At 39.4% G+C, this 22056-nt stretch overlaps 1 protein-coding gene across 19 annotated transcripts in view; it reads right to left on the bottom strand.

Moving 5' to 3' along the window:
- MBTD1 (mbt domain containing 1) overlaps positions 1-22056 on the bottom strand; it is a 72322-nt gene that overhangs the window by 8185 nt on the left and 42081 nt on the right. For 14 of the 19 annotated variants that reach the window (XM_040497103.1, XM_040497104.1, XM_040497107.1 and 11 more), the window contains 11 exons: positions 14996-15113; positions 12520-12654; positions 12153-12241; positions 11706-11940; positions 11032-11087; positions 10588-10692; positions 6778-6925; positions 5824-5906; positions 5216-5450; positions 4613-4690; positions 343-519 (listed from right to left, as the gene is read on the bottom strand). In XM_040497103.1, coding sequence (XP_040353037.1) covers positions 343-519; positions 4613-4690; positions 5216-5450; positions 5824-5906; positions 6778-6925; positions 10588-10692; positions 11032-11087; positions 11706-11940; positions 12153-12241; positions 12520-12654; positions 14996-15113 — 1459 coding nt within the window. Of the gene's footprint in view, positions 1-342; positions 520-4612; positions 4691-5091; positions 5451-5823; positions 5907-6777; positions 6926-10587; positions 10693-11031; positions 11088-11705; positions 11941-12152; positions 12242-12519; positions 12655-14995; positions 15114-17518; positions 17636-22056 lie in introns of those variants that run through there. The other 5 variants (XM_040497109.1, XM_040497110.1, XM_040497115.1 and 2 more) reach the window with 4 other exon arrangements.

The following is a 22056-nucleotide window of genomic DNA, read 5'->3' as shown; positions in this document are numbered from 1 at the left end:
TCCCCTGGTCAAGCTACATGGAATTCTGCAATGAAAAATGTTCAGCCATTTTAATGAAACCACGAACCAGGACATGCTGCCTCTCAATTCCACCAACTGAAATGATGAGCTTTCTCCTAATCTGAAGCTCAGAAGTGGTTTATAATAAAACAAAAACCCCTCCCTGATGACTTAACTTAGTGAAGTGACTACCAAGGACTAGTGAAGATGAAGTTTTTAGTTGAAAGAAAAATAAAAATTTAATGAGTCAGCATCTGTCACGCCAGACCATGCTTTTGTCTCCCACCGCCCTGCCCAGACTTTCACCCCCTGTAGTACCTGAGGTGCTGACAGGACTATTACCTGTTTTGAGGCTGGGAATGAACTCTCGGCTAGTGCTGGGAGGTGGGAAGGCCTCCGGGGCTGTCTGTGCTGGAGGAGGAGTCAACTCTTCGTCACCAGAGAAGCTCCTCCGCACCCCACCTGTCATGGGCAGGCTCGACAAACTGACAGGCTTCTTCCCAACTGGCATCTTCCTCTCTAAATATCAAGTCAGACTAAAGTAAGCTTTTACTTACATGCGTGGTAAGAAAAGTGCAATATAACTAGGAAAGATTATGTTGCATAGGATACTCTGAAAAGAGAACCAACTATGCAAGGTCTGTGTTTCTGAAAACAAGGAGTGTGAGTGTGTGTACACGTGGGTGTGTATGTTGGGGGTCAATGGGGGGGGGGGAGATTATTTCTGGTCTCTGAGAGCCTGGTAATCTGGTAATCCTGGTTCCTGACTCTCTTAAACAAAAAAAAAAAAAAGGATATACACACACACTAATACATAAATAAAATTTTATATATATATATATATTTTAAATGTTTGTTTATTTTTGAGAGAGAACGTAAGTGCAAGTGGGGGAGGGGCAGAGAGAGAGACAGAGAGAGGGGGGCGGGGGAGAGAGAGGAGACAGAGAATCCAAAGCAGGTTCAGAGCTATCAGCATAGAGCCTGAGGCAGGGATCGAACCCATGAACCATGAGATCATGACCCGAGCCAAAGTCAGACGCTTCACCCACTGACACACCCAGGTGCTCCTCTGGTTCCTGATTCTTAAATCAATTAAAAAGAAAACAAAGCACGGTGCCTGGCTGGCTGTCAATGAAGCATGCTGACTCTTGATCTCAGGGTCATGAGTGTGAGCCCCATGTTGGGTGTAGAGATTACTTAAAAACAAAATACTTAAAAACATATAAAATAAAACAAAATGAACTACAGAGAGCATTTTGTGTGGAGAATAGCTGGCTAACTTCCTTCAAGAAAATTTTAGCTTGAGGGGGTTGACAATCCAACAGGAGAGAAAGAAGGTTTTAAAACCCGACTGCAGGGTAGCATTCCACTGCCCAGACAAGGCCAAACGCTGGCTTTCAGGGAGTATCAGTTGAATAAATGTAGTATCCAGGTGGCAGGATTGTACCGATATGAAATGTGTTCCCCTACCTTCTGGTTTATAGTCTAGTCTTTTAGATAACACTTGTAATTCTTACACTGAAAACCATTTCTAAAATATAAAGCTTGTTGCCCGCAAGTACTTAAGCAATCTAATATCTTCTGAAACGCCCTTTTGGTTATAGTTTCCTAAGCAAACATAAGCCTTCGAAGGCTTATACAACGCTTTCACCAGCAAAAAAAGTACACTAAACTTTGCAAATAGTGAACCACCAACATATTCCATTAGTCAGGTTGAAAGCTAAAGGATACTTACATATCTCTGGGACTAGAAATTATACCTGTTTTCTTCCAGAGTATACAAATGACTCAGGCAAGAGCAATCAGAACTTAGGCTTCATGAAATCAGGGCTACAAGATAAATCTAAGTTACACCATACCTCCTATGTAAAATGGTCTGATAACTAAGCTAGAAGTAATCGCAAGTACACATTCAACTTGCAGCTGCCAAACCAAAATCACGTGCAGCAATCGTTTAGACTTTTCCTCATGTCCCACACACTCGCAAGTTAAAACGCAAGGAGGTTCTCCAACTCTCTCCTACCTATAACAGCCCCTGAAGATGGTTCAGAAATTAGTGCTGGGTTTCCTGCTCTAGAATTACTAAACCTTGAAAAAATTAAGGCTTTTCAGATTGGACAGATCACATGCATACGACGGTCTATATGATCCTCTTGGCAGAACATGACCCTATTTTCTAAAAGCACTAGAAGTTGTCCCTCTATAGAATGAACACAGATCATTACAAAACAAGCTAGAACAATGAAGCCAACCATCTATTTCTGTTTTAAAAAAAAAAAAAAAAGACCAACCAAACAAAAACACAACACTACCAAAGAACACACTGATGGAGGATTTTCAGGACAAAAAGACCAAAGAGCTAGAAGATGAAACCACAGAGCCATAAAGAATCTGTAGGCAAATTTAAAAACAATAGGGTTTGTGGCCAATCTGCTGTTGACATTGCATATGCAATGGACAAATTAGGTTCATGGACCCCAAAATCTTTCTTATTGGGGCAAGTAAAGTTTTGTGGGAAAAATTTCTAATCAACTATCTGGTGAGCATTATAAAAAAATAAAAGGAACAGAGAGTACCCTCACAATGAAGACTGCTTCTTCTTCATTCACATGGCACTATATTCCTTATCCTCCATTCCAAAATCCACAGTTTTTCTGTAAAACTTTGGCAACAAAACCAGATCTCACTTGGTGATACTATTTATAATCTTTATTTGGCCCACTTAATGTAAACATTTACATATATTTTGTCTCAGAAAATGTGCCAGAGTCTGTAAGCAGTGTTACATAATATATGCTACGTACTACACTTCTTGTCTAAAATCTGAAAAATTCTGAATTCCAAAACACATCTGGTCCCAAAGGTTTCTACTAAGGGACTGTGGCTTTATAGTCCTTTTCCTTCATACGTCCAAAGGACAAGTTAAAGGCATCAAAGATGATGCCTTTGCATTCAATATTGCTCTCAATATCGAGAGCTCTTGCAATGTTACAGTTAAAGAACATGTTATACATTTAAAGCTGAATTCTTTTCCAGCTAACCCAGAAATGCGGTACTATTAAATGTCACTATAAACTGGCATACTGATATCACTTCATTAGTTTCTTCCTTCTTCCCATGGCCCATTAATCCAAAATAATTAAAACCCCGTAAGCTGGAAACAAACCCGCAAGAGTCACAGTGAGGGAGGTGTGTGAATTGTGTACCCAGTGCTCAGAAATTAGTCCTAAAAATTGTATGTCACATAGCCACGGAGTACTAAGTGTTTGTAACACCTTGGGAAAAAAATTCTGAAATCTCTCTCAGTCTTGTCCAATAGAAAGTGAGAAGACAGGCCAAAGCAGGCTGTGCTATCTAATCTCACAGAAAGCTTAGAGACCACATGTGCTATGGTTAGTCCACTGACAAAGCTGCCTTGTGAATTCTTCCTCATCATTTCCAGATATGTTGGGGATCGCTTCCATCTGCCTGTCTGGCAATGCTCTCTAAAGTTCTTTTAGGTGAATATCAAACATGGCAAGCAGCTAGTGGGCAAAATAACTCTGGGCAAATGGGAAACCTATACCTCTAATATAAAAGAGAGCGCGAGAGAAAGGCCTGGAGGTTATCCCTGTTGAATCTGACTTGGGTTCCATGCCGGGAGGACATGACAGCGCCATGGCAGTGGGTGGGGAAAGTTTGTAGTCCCCAGTGAGAAAGAAATTATACATAAATGACGATAATCAGAAAGTAAGGGTATATTTGGTTCTTCATGCTGCTTCAGTCTCTTGGTTGTTAATGAGACAGATTAACACTTATTTGAACATATGGCAAGTCAGCTTGAAAAATCTGTTTTAGTTTTAATCCTCAAACATACTTTTTACTTTTAAAAATATCCTTACATAAAAATAATCTGATCTCAGAACGAAATATTCCATGACAAGTTTCGTGAAGAGAAAAACTTGTGGTTTCCTATGGTGGGGGGACTTTGAAAAGAATCATATCTTTAGATATGATTAGAGTTATCAGTGTTATCAACAGAGTTATCAATATCAGTATCAGAGTTATCAATAGAGTTATCAACTCATATGAATAGAGTTATCAATGTATTTTATTATGTTATTTTGGCTATTAATGGCCATAATCATTCACTGTAAGGTAAAACATAATATAGAAAACACACTTTAAAAAAATATTCTTAAGCCTGACTTTGTTAGCCATCAACTTGAGTTTTGCGTAAGTCTCATTCTAGAAAGATTGTTTTGGTTTATGAAGATGGGTTTCCTAGGCTCCAAGTCTCTTGTAAGTATCAAGCATTTATTTTTTTTAAAGTTTAAAAAAAAGAATTAATTTTCAGTAGGTTTGCATATTATTTCAAGAACTACTTGTATTCTCTTCTTTACCATATAGGTTTTAAAATATGATGGTAATCATGTTTCCTGTCAACTAAAACATAAGTGTTTCTCATTATTGAAAAGGTTTGCCTTTTATGGCATACTGCACCTTTAAGCATAATTTACATAATGCACAGTCATCGGCTCTCATATGGTATATTCGTTTCTGTGCAAGAAAACCATGACCCCAACTGGTTAATAACTTAGAAAATGTATATAAACACCATGTGGTGACCCACTTTTCTTATGTCCTTTGTATTGCTGGGACTTAGCCTTTTTCTTCTGTTTTGATGAACCTGATTGGCTTTCTCTTGATGCTGAAAAATAAAAGGGAAAATTGGTACCAGATAAGCACTGCAAGCATACAACTCTAGATACAACTTAGATAGATTATCTTTACCAAGGCCATTATACTTATAAAAGTACATGATGCTTTGAAAATAAGGGTGTTTGTTCCTGTAAAACCCATGATACCACAGATGCCACTACTTAATCAATAAGCATTTATTTTATATATATACACACACACACACACACACACACACACACACACACGTATGTATACCAATAAATTTTAGCTTATACTTTCAAACGCGTTAAGACAAGTCTAATTTGGTGGGTGCTCTTACTGTCGTGTCTCTACAGTCATCATGTAACCGACTACTGAGTTCACACTGGTCTGATTCTGGGATATTGTTGGTGAATCTTAAGATCTTACCTGGCAACCAATCAGATAAAGGAATATTCTTGTCCTGTGAGCTCACAAGATGATTTATGTGAAATAGTCCTCTGGAGAATTGCTGATTTTTACAAAAGGACACCTTTTCTGTATACCAACTTACACTGTGATGCTGGAGGCTGTAGCTGATATCCAGTTAATTGACACCACCCTACAGGATAGAGGTCAGGGGACTCACAGTCTACCCACTGATCATACTCTTCTTCCCATCCATCAAAATGTATCCTCAAGAGACGATGAATAATTCGAGTGACTGTGGCTACACATATTAACCGTGGCTCCATGAGATCTACTGCTTCTAATTTCATTCCTACACGAAATCCGTGATTTGGAACATCCTGACATGGAGAAGCACAACAGGAACACTGGTGAGAAGAAGTACGCCCGAGTCCACCATCACTAAGAAACAAAAGCAGCGACGGATCTAAACCAAAAAAATTCGCAAATTCTTCTCTAATTATTAAAGCATGTGAAGGTGAAGCATTTCAGAACTAGTCAGGAAATGTATTAATTTCTGTTTTACTCAGATTAAAAATGAAGCAAAGTTTGAAAACAAGCTTCATTTCCTAGGTAAAGAAAATATATTGTTCTGTTTATACTAATCTCCATTAAGAAGTTCTAATATCAAGCAAACACATTTTGACCAACAATGATCTGCATTCGTGAGGCATCAAAAAAATTCCACATAATTATGCCATTATTTAAATTTACCTTATTAAATAGTTTTACTGGTGCTGCAATGGAGCCAGTTTCCCTGAGGTAGTCAAACCATTTAAAAGGAAGTTTTGTGTAACCTGAAAAAACACACCTGATTTAACTGGCAGTTCATTTAAAATTACCATCATATTAAAACGTAGATATAAAAGGTTAACTCAGTACACACTAAAATCTCGGGATTTTAGATTATATAATAAACTTTAACTCTTGCACTCACATTATTTAATGCAATAATTCCTCCATGTTATAAGGATTTCTTCTTTTTCTAGACAGACACAGGTGCACCTACTTACCCAATGCAAGAGTGTCTCTCTCCTGTCTACCAGAAGAATTATAAACTTATGCTTTTGTAATCCTACGCTTAGGATAGTCTAGCATTTCATATGTCACAGTGATATTTTTCTGCTGGGCAAACGCTATTTTATAGGCCTCTGTTTTTAGTTTTCCCAACCCTTCTTTTCTGAAGAGAAAAACCCAACGCTCAGATACTGAAATTAGGAAAGTCACTAGTTAAGACTTGAGAGCTATTTAAGGGTATGCCTTTAAAAAAAAAAAAAAAAAGCCACATGGTATTCTAAAGATGGAAACTTGCTTTCCCTCAAAGGCTTTAGCCTGTATCTATTTTTAAAAAACGTTTATGTATGCCATAACCTACATCACCATCTCCACAGGGCTCGAGAATACCAATTCATATTACAAAATGTACAGATACGCAGGAAAAATTCTATACTAATATAATTTATCAAAGGTAGCTAGAATATAGTGCTTTATATGTGTGTAAAGCACCCCACAGCTCTTGTTATGTGTATGTATGTTTGCATATAGGAACACATGTAATATGTCCACACAGCAAAAAAAAAACCCAGGGCTGTGTTAAATGATGTAAATAGATACCATGTAAAAAGAAGGCAAGGATAAAGACCCAGCGTTCATATTAGGATGAAATACCTCTAGGTGGAGTAAGTTCAATCATGTTAATTTCACAGAAACCAACAGGGAAAATAGAAGGGGAGGTTGCGTGATAACAGAACCAGTCAGATCCATCTGCTGCTTCTGAGCCATCGATCCCAATCATCAGGAATCCGTCAGCCAGCACCTTTCAAATTAAGAGAATTTCAAGTATTTGAAATTAGACACCACTATTATAAAAGTGATTCTTTAAGTGACATTCTACAAGAAATGAAAATCTACCACATAACGGTCTCCTCACTGAATTACGCTAGCAACTTGGACGGTAAGAACCTATGCGGACTGCAGTGTGCACCAGCAACAAAAGCAGGGTCACACAGAGTGACCTCAGAGGTGTAGGAAAAGCAGTGCCTTTGCGGATGGCTGAGGAATTGGCTGCTGTGGCCCATGAAACAGGGCTGAGTGCTCCTCTCCGATTTAACCATCTAGTCTCAGCGCGGCTCTGAGTCCTAGTCGGTAACTCTACTCCTTTCCTTCTGATTTCGCAGAGGAGTTTTTCCAAACCTTTCCTACCTTCGTCAAGCTTTCACTTTCCCTCTCCTATGCTACAGATACCCACGCTCCCATATGACAGAAACGAAGGCCACCCCGTGCAAGGGTCCCCATATTCCTTCTTTGGCACCCCTGACTATTTTAAGAGGTAGTACCCCACCCCACAAAATAACTTTTCCATCTTGTACCATTACCACTGGTACCTGGCTCCAAAAACACTATCTTGTATAATCTAACGTCTCCCAATTTTCATTACATTAAAAATATTGAAAAATATTTAATTTTGAAACCGTTCACACTTACAGAAAAGGTACAAAAATAGCACAGTGAACTCCTATATACTTCACCCAGAGACCCACTTCAAGGTTTATACTATGTAACTCTTTGCAGTCTGATTTCTGTCCTGATCCTGCTAAAATGCCAAATTTCAATAGTGACCTAGTTTGTCAAATCCAGAGCTTTTCTCCCAACACTTATCCTCCTCAAACCTCAGCCTCCCTGAAATATCTGATATCCACTGACTACTCTCAACTTTCTGCGACGTTTTTTCCCAGACTCTCATTACATTACAGTCTACTGCCCGACCTTCTCACCTCTTCTGATTGGTGATGCTTCTTTTGGTAGTGTCCTTTCACATCCAATCCTTACATTTGTGATATTAGCCCTTTTCTCTCTGTTTTGCTGATATCACCCACACCCAGTGCTTCAATAACTGACCTCTACACCCACAATTCCTCCATTGAAGTCAGGAGTTTGTCTCCCTCGCAGGGTCTCAGTCCTGCCTTTTCCCTGAGTGCTGCACACGCCCTCTCAGAGTCCATGCAGGCTATCAAAGTCACCTTCAGAGGTAAGCAAGCACCAGACCCCACAACTCCCCTTAATGTTAGTTCCTCTCTGTGCCATGAATTCTGTCTCCACTGCACTGTTTGAGATCACTGCTTTCAGGCTTCCTTTTCGGACATTTCTCCTCTTACACAGTTTAACTTTCCTGTGTTATGACCTCTATTCACGCCAGAAAGCTTCTCCAACTCACCTGTTCACCAGAGAAAGCTCAGATGGCCCGACCGAGTATTCAAAGCCTGCATGCCTGGTTCTAAATCATCTTTTAGTCTCTGCCCCCAAGTGCCTTTTTTCTAGTGGTTTCTACTATAGTGGATGTGTATAATAACTTCCTCTTGCAGCTTAACAGCTTTGCCTATATCTTTGGCAAGAGCTACCTCCATTCAGCACGGATTCTTTTTCCAAATACAGCTGACTGGGCTGGGGGCTAGTATCTAACCTTTAGGGGACGAAGCCAAAGGCTGGGCTCAGCTAGAATCTCTCTCAGTAATTACCATTAACAGACACAGAGGCTACTGTCAAGTCATGGGTCAGAACTGGACCTGAAAGGCTGTGATACAGGATGGAGCTAGCAGCCACACAGGGAGACGGAGTGAGAGGAACACCAATCACAAGAGTGAAGAAAAATGGCAGAGACTCAGAGCAGGGAAGAGATGGGACAAAGAGGCCCCGAGAATAACACTAGGTTTACAGCTTTCCAGTTCTTGTCCCTGTGTCCTTGCATGTCTGTCTGTGAGACTGCCATGTCCTTAGGGTAACTTTCTTAGAGCTAACTTGCATGGGTCTCTGTTCCTGATGAAAGAAAAGCCTTGACCACCATACTCAGTATGACTTGTTTGATGTGTACTGTACGAATGACTCAGTCTCTTCCTAAACCTGGCCTGTGCTTTCCTATCTCGATGCTTTTGTGCACATTCTCTTTCCACAACAGTTTCCTCCCTGCATCTCTGCTGGACTGTTTTTCCCAACCTACAAGGTGAAGTTTTCAAATAGCCTCCCTTCTATAGAGCTTTCCCTGATTCCTCTGAGACAATGTGCCCTTTTATGTGAATCCCAACAGTACTGTGTACATTTAAGTCATAGTCAATCCTGTATCAAACTTATTTTTATGTATCTTACCTTGTTCTACAAGACTGTAAGCTTTTTATTTAGAGTCCAAACCAAACCTAGTGTGGCAAGCATGAACTAAGTAATTCCTGAACGAAGTCTGACGCTCTACTCACTGGACGCTTCATTCTCATTTCATGGAACAGAGCATGGCATAATGGACTGGTTCCCAAACCTGACTGTCAGAATCACTTAGACAACTTTATCATTTTTAAAACAAATACATCATCCTGTGTAATACTTCTTGTGATTCTGATCGAGTAGGTCTGGAGTAGGTCTTGGAAATCTATGTTTGAAATCATACCAGGTGACTCTGATCACTGGGTCAGGTAAAGAGGAAGAACAAAAACTTGGAGCCGGTTTTGTCTAGCTGTGTGACCTTGAGCTCAAGTGCCTGGGACATGGCAGCAACCATAACTGGTTTTAAAATTTTTTTTTTTTTCAACGTTTATTTATTTTGGGGACAGAGAGAGACAGAGCATGAACGGGGAAGGGGCAGAGAGAGAGGGAGACACAGAATGGGAAGCAGGCTCCAGGCTCTGAGCCAGGGCGGGGCTCGAACTCACGGACCGCGAGATCGTGACCTGGCTGAAGTCGGACGCTTAACCGACTGCGCCACCCAGGCGCCCCCATAACTGGTTTTAATTCTTTTGGCTCAAGGCTTTAAACTGTGCTGAAATGCAAATCACAATTTAAGCTCCACCCTTATATAGGTAGACTCTGGATCAGTGGTTCTTAACCATGGCGGAACTGGAGAATTACCTGGGGACTTTTAAAAAATGCCAATGCAAGGGCCCCCCACCAGACTGATGAAATCGGAACAGGGTGGGGTAGGCATTTAAGAAGTCTGGTCACCTGTATTTTTTTAAGTTCCCCAGGGTGTTCTGATGCCTACGGAGAACTGAGAACCACTCTTCTAGACCTTTTCATAAACGCAGCTTCAGAAGAGAGGAAAAAAAGAAGAAATAAAGTACTACCAAAAGAAGAAAAAAGGCACAAAGGGAAAAACAGTAAAGTGAAGATAAATTTGGCCTTGTTGCAATTCTGTGTTGGACTAGCTTTGACCAGAAGTAATTTAAATAAATATTCTTCCTCTAACTCAGGATACATATTTCAAGAACTAGAGGCAGCAGACTCAAGATGACAATCTTGACAACAAGCTACGTAGAAAGAGAACCACTGATAAGAGAACTGAAATTTATTTCAAAATTACTACCAACCCTCTCCCCAGTGAAGATCCAGATACATACATTTTATGTCAAAATGAGTATGTTAAGGGCCTCCTTCCCCTATTACCTTAAACCCAGTTCTTACAATTGCATTTCTATACTTTAAAACCTATTGTCTTACCTTTCTAATAGTCGCGACACATATTGTGGAAAGATTTAATGGGTCTATAGCTTCCAATTTCATTCCTTCCTTGAACCATTCCCCACTCTGGTCTACTTCTTTTACCTAAAGAATTACATGAAAGCACATCGGCTGTTACAAATGTTATCATTTTAATAATAAATATTACCACTTTGAAAATGTTTACCAGATGAAAAAACCAAATGCCTTCTCCTACCTACCTAGTATTGTAACTCAAACCTCCGTCGGAGGATAGAGAGAGTTCAGGCAAATGGACAGAATTTAAGAATAATTATAATCAATAGTTGTGACACCTATGGATCACAAGGTCTTAATCCTTTTAAGTGAACAAATGTAATTGTGATTTCCATAATGTTAGGAAAAAACCCACAACCCTCTTTCAAACCTAATTTACAAATGAGGGTTCTTATAAAAACTTCTTACCTTAGCAAATAAATGTGGTGGTGTATCAAAATGTCCATCCTGTTTCTTTGTAATATCTACAAGGAAAAGTTACATACTAATCTGTCAGCATTTGTGAGAAGACCAAAAACCACGTTTCTTTGAAGGTTTCAAACTCACAAGGTATGTATATTCTAAAACATGGCAGAAATACATGCCTTCTACATTTATGGTGAAAAATAATTCTTTAATAGGATGCTCTCTTCAGAGTACATGTGCTATGAAATACGCTCAGCCAATTAGAATGCTTGCAATTCCCTAGTGAGGGAATCACAGCTTCAGAAGTATGTTTTAATGTGTTCAGTATTAGGTCTAACCACATATAATTTTGCTATTTTGATTAAAACTGAATGCAAATGGAAAGGCTACCTTTGGATCTTCCAAATGGGCTGGATAAGAAAAGTAGAAGAGAACAAAATGTAGTTGTGACCAAAAGTGCATTATATTTTAATTGAGAACAAATGGAAGGAATATAAAGGAGTTAGCCGGGACACTCATATTCTGGTGTGAACATCCCCTAATTAAGGTAGAATAAGCAGCCCAGACAATTAGAATGCTATTTCGGATCTTTTCTATTCTGTAAAGAAAGATAACCACGGTAGTACAATTCAGCCTCAATGATGTTTTCAATAGGCGGGCTTGTGACAGGTGCTTACCAGATCTTTTGAATCGATGGCCTATGCTTCGAGACCAACCAATATGATGGATTAACGGGCTGTGCATATGGCACCAGAAGTCATCTGTTCTGTCTTCACTTTCTTCGTACACTAGTCTTAATCTTCCTCCGATGACACTTTCCACCACTGCCACTCGTGTGCGACACAAATGCCTCTTGTCAACCACTTCTACTCTCATGCAAGGTTTGAAAGGATACTGCATACTCTCTGAAACCTTAAACAAAAGCAGACAAAAACTGTTCGGAATTCATGACAGAACTCTACAACTGATTTCAATTTTGTACTATTAAAAATACTGAGTGCACTCGATATTTAACTAGATCATCTGGCTCACTGAATGAAAACAATTCCTTTAAAAACTTCTAGGCTATTCCTTTTCAGAGCTCTCAATTGACACTTCAGTCCTTTCTAAGATCCTGTCTTTACCTTCTGTGAGAAATCGGGAGGAAGTGTTTTGGCACCAGTAAGTCGTTTCACTAGAAAAGCTTTCCAGTTTGTATACTTATGCTGAATAGCTAAAACAAAAGAAATAACCAGTTACACTTTAGCAAAGAGCAGAACTGCTTCATAAACTATTTTTAAAAAAATAACAATTTTCCCCTGCAATTCAGAGCATTAAGGTTATGAAGAAAAGTCACAAAAATAAAGAAAACGAGCATGTTTTGCCATCAGAGAAGTTACTTAAAACCAAAAATGATTACTTTAATTTCTGTATCACTTGAATGTTACTACGTGTGACACTGCAATAAAGTACATATATTTCAATGACAGTGAGGGTAAAGAGGCCACCTACTTCTGGGAGGGACGAGGGGTTTGCCACTGGCTGCACACCAACCAACGGGATGGATGTCAGAACCACAGATATTGCACCAGAAGTCCAGCCCAGAGTCATTTTCAAATCCTTCATATCTTAAAAGGGCATTGTAACCTGAAACCAACAAATCAATCACCACACAGTAAGAAAAATGGAATGGGATCAAACAGGACACAGCCGCTGGTTGTGGGTGTCAAATGTCAGGGTGCACCTGCAACAGAATCATGTGCAGGGCGTGTTAACACACGGAGGGCTGGGCCCTACCCCCAGAGATTCTGAGTGAGTCGATCTTGGGTAAGTCTGAGAACACGCATTTCTAACAAGTCCCCAGGTGAGGTACAATGCCAGTAGTTTAACTGTTTTCAGACATGGCTTCCCCCCTTAAATATTGAGTTCAATTTTACCCATAGTTTCTTAAATTTTCTAGAAAATAAATTCTTAGTGAAAACAAGGGTGGGAAAGTCCTACTAGAATGTGTAGTTTTGAAAATAAACGAAAAAAGGTTATGGTTAAGTTAGGAAAATCTTGTCAAGACATCATAGAAATCCAGTTGAAGTCATTTCAAAGAAACTGCTTTGTCCAGCTGATTAGATGACCAATTATTTTGGGATGATTTGGATGTGGCTACCTCAAGAGCCCAAATTTTTCTGTCCTATTTATCTGGAAACAAAATGTGAAAATACTAAGTAAAAAAGTTCAATAAACACCAAAGAAAGTATGTGAAATGACTTATTTCTTAAGAAGAACAAAAAGTGTATGATATATCCTATTTATAATTTAATAAACCTTCTGTTGGCAACATTACAGTTTAACTTAAGGCCTTCAGGGGAATAAAAAGGCCCAACAAACTTATATTCTAGGCAGGGAGCTCAGTTCAGCAGCATTTTCACGTGTTAAGATCCATGGAGAAAATTTATAGCATTAAACCTTTAGTTTCAAAATTCAACAATTTACAACATAATTCATGAGTTGCCAACTGTTGCCGAGCTCTAGTTCATGATTAACATCAGGCTCGATTCTAAAACGTCATTAAAGTGGCTTAAAATAAGATACGTGGTGCAATGAGATAAAACAGAAATGTAAAATTGGAGATGGAAGGTAGAAATAATTCTTGGATATTAAACGCATTGATCTTTAGAGCTATTTAAATGCAACTAGCTTAAACATCTAGAACAGAAAGATTATGTTGTTTTAAATTATAGTATAGAGAATAATGCAAGATTTAGAGAAGGCTTAAACAGCCGGGGGAATGTTTCAAGGGAAAGGTGGGAACTGAACTGGGTAATATGTTATGTGCAAAGGCACAGAGGTGACAATGTGTTCTATGAGGGAGGAGGGAGAGTACTAGCCTCATCGGGACATAGACAGCATTTATGGTGGGGAGCAACCAAAAATCTGGCTAGTAGTCTATGGTGCAACTCATCAATAACTGTAAATGCCAACCATCTTGATCCTTTAAGGACAAAGAAGCCATCAGAAGTGCTCGAGCAGAAAAACAGAAGATCACGTTTAGTAGATCAAGGCTGTCAGCAGTACATAGTGAGCAGTGGGCAGGGTGTTTGGGGGAGAATGGCTGGAGAGAAATAGGAAAAGTAGGATGCATGAGATATCGCTCACTAATTTAAGGACAACTTCTTATCTTTTGAATGGCTGTGCACCCCCACACCCCTGCCTGCCATAAAGTGCTACAAGTGCCCCACCGCACCACTCACTGAGCACCTCATCATAAAGGTAGTCCGCGTTTGGCAGATATCAGGTCATGGAATAAACTAGGTTTTACACTTCTGTACATCACTGTGCATCATGTCTAACACAGTAGATACCTAATGCATTATGTGATGAGCCAGAGGGTAACAAGGACTAGGGTACATGGAAAGCAGTGGGGGTGAAGAAAAAGAACCTAAGATGTATGAAATTATCAACACTAGTTTACTTTTGGGTTATGGACATTATCACTTTTCTTAGCACTTCAGGTTTTTGTTACCTTTCAAAGTATTTCCCTATACCAGAGGTTGGCCCACAGATCTGGTCTACTGTCTCTGATGTGTTTTACACTCTGCCACCTAAGAATGGTTTTACATTTTTACTTTTATTGGTTTTACGTTTTTAAATGGTTGCATGTCTTGATACATGACAGTTCTATAAAATTCAAATTTCAGTGCTCATAAATAAAGTGTCACCAGCTCACAGCCACGCCTATTCATTTATGTATCGCTATGGCTGCTTTCATGCTACTACTGCACAGCGGAGTAACTGTGACAGAGATTGTACTGCCCACAAAGCTAAAAATATTTACCACCTGGCTTTTATAGAAAAAAAATTTTTTTTGCTAACCTCTGCCCTGTTATCATATTTATTATTTATGTGGCAACAATTGCAAAATTTACAAATACGCTTTCTTAAAAGTTACAGATATAATTGGCATTTTCGGGTAAATTATTACATGTGCTTTCACCTGCTAATTTTACAATTCCAGCAATCCAGAAGACTTTGGTAGGTAGGCTGCAGTCTGTATTGGGAACTTCTACTCTCACATTTTCTGAGATATCACCCCAGCAGGTCCCCATAGGTGCCTGTCATATAAAAATTATTCAATTATCATCTTATTAACATAAAGCCTAAAACACGTTATTTAAAATAAGCATTACCATCAATAACGGAAATATTAAATTAAAAATGCCATTTAATTCATTCATTTTTCTCTAAAAATATAATTGTTATTTCCCTTTTCACAGAATTCTATTGGGAAAAAGCCAGTGTCAGGGGCAAGCTCAAGATGAAGAGAATTCACATCTATTAAAATAGATCCACATTAACTTCAAAATCCAATACTGTTCTAATATAAGACTTGAACAGCAATTTTTATAAAAGCTGAATCACAAACTCAACAGATTTCACAGGATAAAGCCGATTTAAGAAACTTGTTATTTTTAATATACACTCAATGAATGCACTTTACCTCAACCTCTAATTTTAAAGGATCTGGCCAACGAGCAGAAAGAAAATAATTCCGATCAGCATGTGGTTTCTATTAACAGGAGAAACAGCACTTATCTATATTTTCAACTTAAGTTAAATTCATAAAATAGAAATAGAGTCTGTTAAAACAGATATGGCAAAAACATTGGCTAAAGTTCTTAAAAAAGGTGGAGTTGAAGAGTTTTTGGAGCTGCATACCGTGGTAAATTGTCAAGTAACTTATTATTTCTAAATTTCTCATGCAGGAATTACTACAAACAAGAGGAAACTTTCAGTGTTAGAACTGGTAATCATTAGCCTCCACACTACATGGTTACGATGGGGACTCAGGAAACTGATTAAAAGAGCATCAGGAAGAGACTTTCCCAAATCTACCATGTTCCCAAATTATAATTTCCATTACATTTTAATCCTTACAACTTGAGGCCATTTACAATTATTTGAAGTTTATGCAATAGCTAATTAAGTCAAATAAGTGAATTTAGGAACATAAATGCTGATAATATTAAATAGTCTCTGTGGCCTTGATAATTGGCTCCTCATTAAATATAACTTAGAACCCTGAACACAGAGAAAAGGACTGGGTGAGGTTATAAAAGACCTGATAATATGAACAAATCAGGAAAAGACAAAACGGCTTCAGAGCTCAAAGATGACTAAACAAAGACATCTACGAGTTACACGATCTAGGCAATTTGAACAGTGGGCAAATATCTTCCATGCAAGGCTTCTTATACTTTGGTAGATGCCAACCCAATAGGAGGATTAGCCTAAAACAGTACTCAACCCCTATCCTCTCAATAGTTCTGACGTTTCTGAAGGAGAGGAAGAAAAGGTCAAATTAATACTGAACTAGAGTAAGTCTGGAAACCAAAGACAGAATCAAATTATGGTGGTTACTTTAAGTAGCAAGCAATGAATATACCTTAGTAACTTGGAGACAGTGGCCTACCTCAAATATTTGTGATTCTGGAAGAGTACATGTAAACTATCTCCCTGAGCCGTGCAAAAATAAAACAATACATCCAATACGACTACCTCTTGCTGCTGTTTTTGAACTGAAAGACTGGACTCTTCAGGTTCTGCTATCTCCCCCTATATCATTCTAGACTGTAGGGCCATCCCTATTGCCAGCAGATACGATCAGAAAAGGAGAGGCTGGAAAGATGATAGGTAACGTGGATTAAGCTAAGATCTAGTAACACCAAGACCATGTATTCATTTCTGTGAGGAAGAACCAATTAGAGCAGATAGATGCAGCTAAATGTATGCACTAAATTAAGGTAGGGTATCAATCCCTCTTTGTTTGGCTGCCAAATCTTGTGGAATGGGTTTAGTTTTTGTTGAGAAGAAAGAAGCATGGTTATGCCGATAAGCTGGGGGTGAGGTTGGCACACTGTTAAGTGAATTTGGCATACAGCACTCCTCTTCGAGCTAGATATGACAATGTCATACCAACTTTTTTTTTTTTCTCAGCCTTAACAATTGTTTGGAGAAAATAACTTTTAGTTACATTTTATTAAAGAAGATGAAGTGTCAATATATTGCTCACTTAAAAAAAAAAGGTTAATATTCACTTTATTGGGGGATATTATGTTTTTGTCCCTACAGTCTGGATTGGTATAGGAGAAAGTAGCAGAAAGTGACATTTGTTCTTGCCTGTAAGGTTGTGGTTCTGCTAGGCCCTCTTAAACCAATCCATATGGTTCACTCTGAGAAACAAAAAACGAAGAAACAAGAACAAAAAAGAGCACCATAGTTACTACTACATAGTGTGTGCTCAATGTGTTGATATGATAAGGTAATTTCATAGATATATCTGCCCTTTTGTTTAAAATGAATATTCTTAAGTGTGGAAGACTAAATGACCCAGGGCTTGACAGCCATCTTCATCCAAGTCATCTGTCTTCTCTTGCTGGCAGGAGGGATACCTCTGAAAGTCTGGATTGGCATAGCATGAACTAGCAGAACCATAATTTACAGGTAACAACAAATTTACCTTCCAGACTCAGGACGAGAGGTCCACCTCAGGCTCCTCCCAAATCAGGAAGATCTGCTTCACCACTTCCTGCTCCAGGGCCACTCGTGAGGGCTATCTGGGAGCGACTCTCCTTCCCTGCAAGGTAAGCTGTCATCAGGTCCTGCAGGACATGGCCAAATCCACATGCTGAGGGCTCCCCAGCACAAATGAATGATAACCTACACCTGACTGTTGTCTATCAAAAAACAACGGAGCGGGAAGTTTTATTTTCTACACTTCAAGAACATTCCCAGATAGGCCAACAGCCCAGATGGCTAGTATTTAGACTCTCAGAGGGCTGATACACTGCCCATATATGATGTTTTATGGCAGAAATACAATTTCCCTCCACAGAACTGCCAACCTACTTTGATAACCGCCCACAAACTTCAACAAGTGGGCAGACGTTAGCCCTGAAATTGCACGTAAGTAACCGAGAAAGAATCTATCCCACTGATGGATGATATGGCAAATGTACAAAAAGCCACCACTGAAACATCTTAAGACTAACAGGCATGTGATTATTAAAGTTCATCTAGTACAGAAAGATGAAATACTGTTTAGCCAAAAAGGGGAGAAAACATTACTGGAAATTAACTGGAAGGAAATTAGAACTCCTAAATGCTACTTGGCTGGAACTGGTAGGAGGTCGAAACAGGAAAAAAATTGTTCCTTCTTTCTCCAGAAAGTCCACTCACCTTTTGATTTGAGACCAGAATCTACTCTATGAGGTGGTGGCAGCAGCTGAGGGAAGGGTGCCAAGAGTATAAAAGGAAAATGGGATGCGTGGGGTAGAAGGTTAAGAATGGGAGAATGCTAGGAGTGTGTAAAAAGGGGTAGAAAGCAGTGACTACTAATCTGAAAGGCATAAAACAGTCCACAACTTAAAAAAAAATTATTAAACCAATACTGTTTAAGAACCGGGAGATCCCAACAGAAAAACAAGAGCCACTTTAGAAAACAGAGCAAAATTAAAATAATCTAGATTCTTTAGGCTTTCTTTAAAACATAAAAAACAGGTGAGTTTTATAATACTAGAGCCCCCTGCTTTCCTGCAGAAACTCTACTTCATGGCAACACCCACGACAGCTAAATCAGATGGAGCGCTAACAAGTACTGGGAACACACTGAAGTTTGATTTCCAGTAGGAAGAAATTCTGCGATCCCGGGTGACATACTGAAGACTCTAACTTCAGTTAAAACGGACATGAATACTGGTCTCCAACTTTCAGGGAAGTCCTGGGTATGCGTAGTCAAGGCCAGGGAAAAAAGTCAAAAATAATTTTACTTGAAATGGATTATTTTAACCAATAAACACATACTTGAGAAGTTGAGAAGTGGATTATGAGTTTTACAGTAAAGAAAAACCACCGTTGCTGTTCATACACAAACGAAGGACTTTCGTTTTTGACCTTAAAATACAAAAATATGCTTGTGATATATATTGCAAAGAAGTGTGAAGAAACAAACTTGTCTTCTCAAAACACCTGGCACACGGGTCAGGCGCCAGAGGATTAGAATAGAACATGTAAGTAATAGCAGGAATATCTGTGGAGGCAGGATGAAAAAGCATAGTAAGCTCAGGTTTAAAGTGATTCCATGTATGTGTACAAAGGACCTTTTATTAAAAAAATCAAAACTGCAACTATTTTCAAGGGAGAAAAATGTAGGATGATTTTTGGTCTTAGTAAGGAGTCAACAAGACACCAGAGTACACAGTCCGGGTATCAAACGAAAGAAATCTTAAGTCTGTGAATATGTGTCTGAAGGACTGTGATGTATATGTTTCACGACCACTTGGGATTAGTGCATTTTGGCTTGTGCTGTAGTGTCTAGGAAAGGAATGTGTTACTTGATTTTATAAGGCAGATAATGGGAAACAGCACTGCTTCAATCTTAGACTACAGTCTTTAAAAACTTAAGAATGCTTTAAAGCTCAATGTTGTACATACACAGTGACCAACCGGAGGCTCTCTTGGTTTCAAACACAAATTACTAGAAGAAAATCACCTTGAATTTCATTAATGCCATGTACCTAACTGGCATGTGGTGCTGCAGTACCGTTTTGGGTTTTTCCACAGTTAGGATAGATACAGATACTGCTTTTAGGAGCTGTGAACCAGTAGGAAACAAAGGTAGGAAATACGTATCTGTATATCAGTCTCTGCCCCTGGTTCCTGGCACATAGCTCTTAAAACCTTTGTAACTTCCTAAGTGGTAAGAGCACCACGAGCACCTTATGTTCTCACGTTTGGTCTCTGACCCTGGATCCCGACAAAGAGCTCCTAAATCCTTTGGAATTTCCTGAGTGATAGTAGCATCTTTTGTTCTAATGAGGAGACTCTGGGTAGGCTCCTAGATGGCCTCAGGCTGTGGGCCGGTCACTAGAAAGACGGGGCTAGGAGTAGAAGCTTACAACTTTCAGCCCCAGTCCCCATCCTCCAGGAGAGGGTCTGGAGACTGACTTCATGATTGATCATGCCTGTACAATGAAGCGTTCATCAGAATCTCAAAATACAGGCTTCCCCTGCCATCTAAAAGTAGATAAAACCATAACTATAACCTTAAAAAAAGCTGAAGAGGCATAATGTGAGGAAGCAGTAACATTCCCTAAAAGCAAAAATCCTTTTCTGATTTCGTTCTTAGTGAAAAAACGTACTAACGCAGGCCTTTCGTAAAAGTAAAGAGGCATTAAGTCGACTTTTAGATGGCAAGAGAAATCTGTATATGGGATTCAGAGAGCTTCCGAGTTGGTGAGCACCTGGCAGTGCTGGGAGACAGATACGCCCAGAGAGGGTATGGAGGCTCTAGGTCCCTTCTCACAACCTCGACTTACGTATCTTTTCATCTGGCTGTTCACCTGTATCCTTTATTACAACCTGTGTAATAAATGGGCAAATATTAAGTATTTGTTTTCCTGGGTGCTGTGAGCCATTCTACTGAATGGCTGAAATTACTGAACCCAAGGAGCAGGTCATGGGAACGCGGATTTAGAGCTAGTTGGTCAGAAGCACAGGTAACAACCTAAAACTTTTGACTGGTATCTGAAGTGGGGGTAATCTCGTGGGACTGAGCCCTTAACTTGAGGGTGTGATGAACTCCAGGTAGACCACATCAGAAGTGAGCTGAATTTCAGATACCCAGCTGGTGTAAGAGAACTGCTTGATGTGTGGAAAACCTGCATATCTGGGGTCAGAAATATTATGTGGCAGTGTGAGTAAAAGACAAACTATAAGAAAAGTGGTTTTCCTATAAGGGCTTAATTCAAAACCACATTAAAAAAACAAAATACTTTGCATTAGGAAAAGCAGGTTAAACCCCCAGACTGAAATTATAATCCAGCTACTGAAAAAAGTAGCAAGAGTTTCATTTACAACAAGAGATGAATCAGATGAGCTAGATGATTTTTAAGACATTTTACAGTGTTGCGACATGATTTACGATTAATTAAAAGCGTTATTACATAATTCAGTGGTTTCCAACCTCAGAGACTGCCACGGAAGGGGAGAGCCCAGGATCAGGGGCCAAGGCTCTGGCCACCCCATCCCACTCTTGCTAGACCGAGTGGTGCAGCTTCCTCTTATCCTACCTAGACTAAGGGAAAAAAGCAGTAATTCTGAAGCTTAAAAAAAAAGAAAAAGTCTCACAACTACCAAACTTTCACCTAGACAAAATGAAAGATATTATTAGTAGACATATTTATAACAGTTGAGACTCAACTTCCATTGCTAATTATAAAAAATGCCAAACATCGCTGTAACTGAGGGACTGAATATAAACCACTGCATAATTACAGCAATTACCAAAGAGGACCCAGTCCTATGCTATACTTTGCAGAAACTTCGTTCTCAGAAGCTGAAAGACAGTGGAAAAGAGAATTCCTCTCTTGAAATCCTGTGATTTTAGAACAAATCACAATCATACTTAAGTGCCAGAAAATATAAAGTGTTTGTTTACCTGTGATCCTTACTCCAGATGAGGGTGGGTTGTGTTAGCGAAGCAAGGTAGTCAGGGCCCTGACACTGCTCCCACCCCCAATTCTTGGTTCATTCAGAACAGCTCTGCTTCCACGTTACACATTGGAGGTTTCTTAAAATTATTTTTTAAGTTGATTTATTTATTTTTGAGAGAGAGAGAGAGAGAGAGAGAGAGCGCACGTGCGCATGTGAGTGCACGTTGGGGAGGGGCAGAGAGAGGGGGGAAGAGAGAGAGAATCCTAAGCAGGCTCCATGCTGAGATCAGCTTGGGGCTCAATCTCAACAACTCTGAGGTCGTGACCTGTGCCGAAATCAAGAGTCAGATGCTTTGCCGACTGAGCCACCCAGGTGCCAAGTGAAATTATGTTTGAAAAAGAATCTTCTAGGAGCAGGAAAAGGCCCCCAACCTGTGCTTCAGTTGGGGATATGGCAGATGCAGAGTCTGGAGGAAGTGAGCCCTACTGATGAACCAGTGTTTGGGTGGGCGGTTTGAGTCTTAGCAGATTAGAGGGCGGATGAAAAAAGGCAGGGCCTTGTGTT

The sequence above is a fragment of the Herpailurus yagouaroundi genome, unplaced genomic scaffold (genome assembly GCF_014898765.1).
Source record: "Herpailurus yagouaroundi ecotype Mexico unplaced genomic scaffold, PumYag 189, whole genome shotgun sequence".
In the NCBI taxonomy this organism is placed as follows: domain Eukaryota; kingdom Metazoa; phylum Chordata; class Mammalia; order Carnivora; family Felidae; genus Herpailurus; species Herpailurus yagouaroundi.
This window is presented reverse-complemented; position numbering and strand designations above follow the sequence as displayed.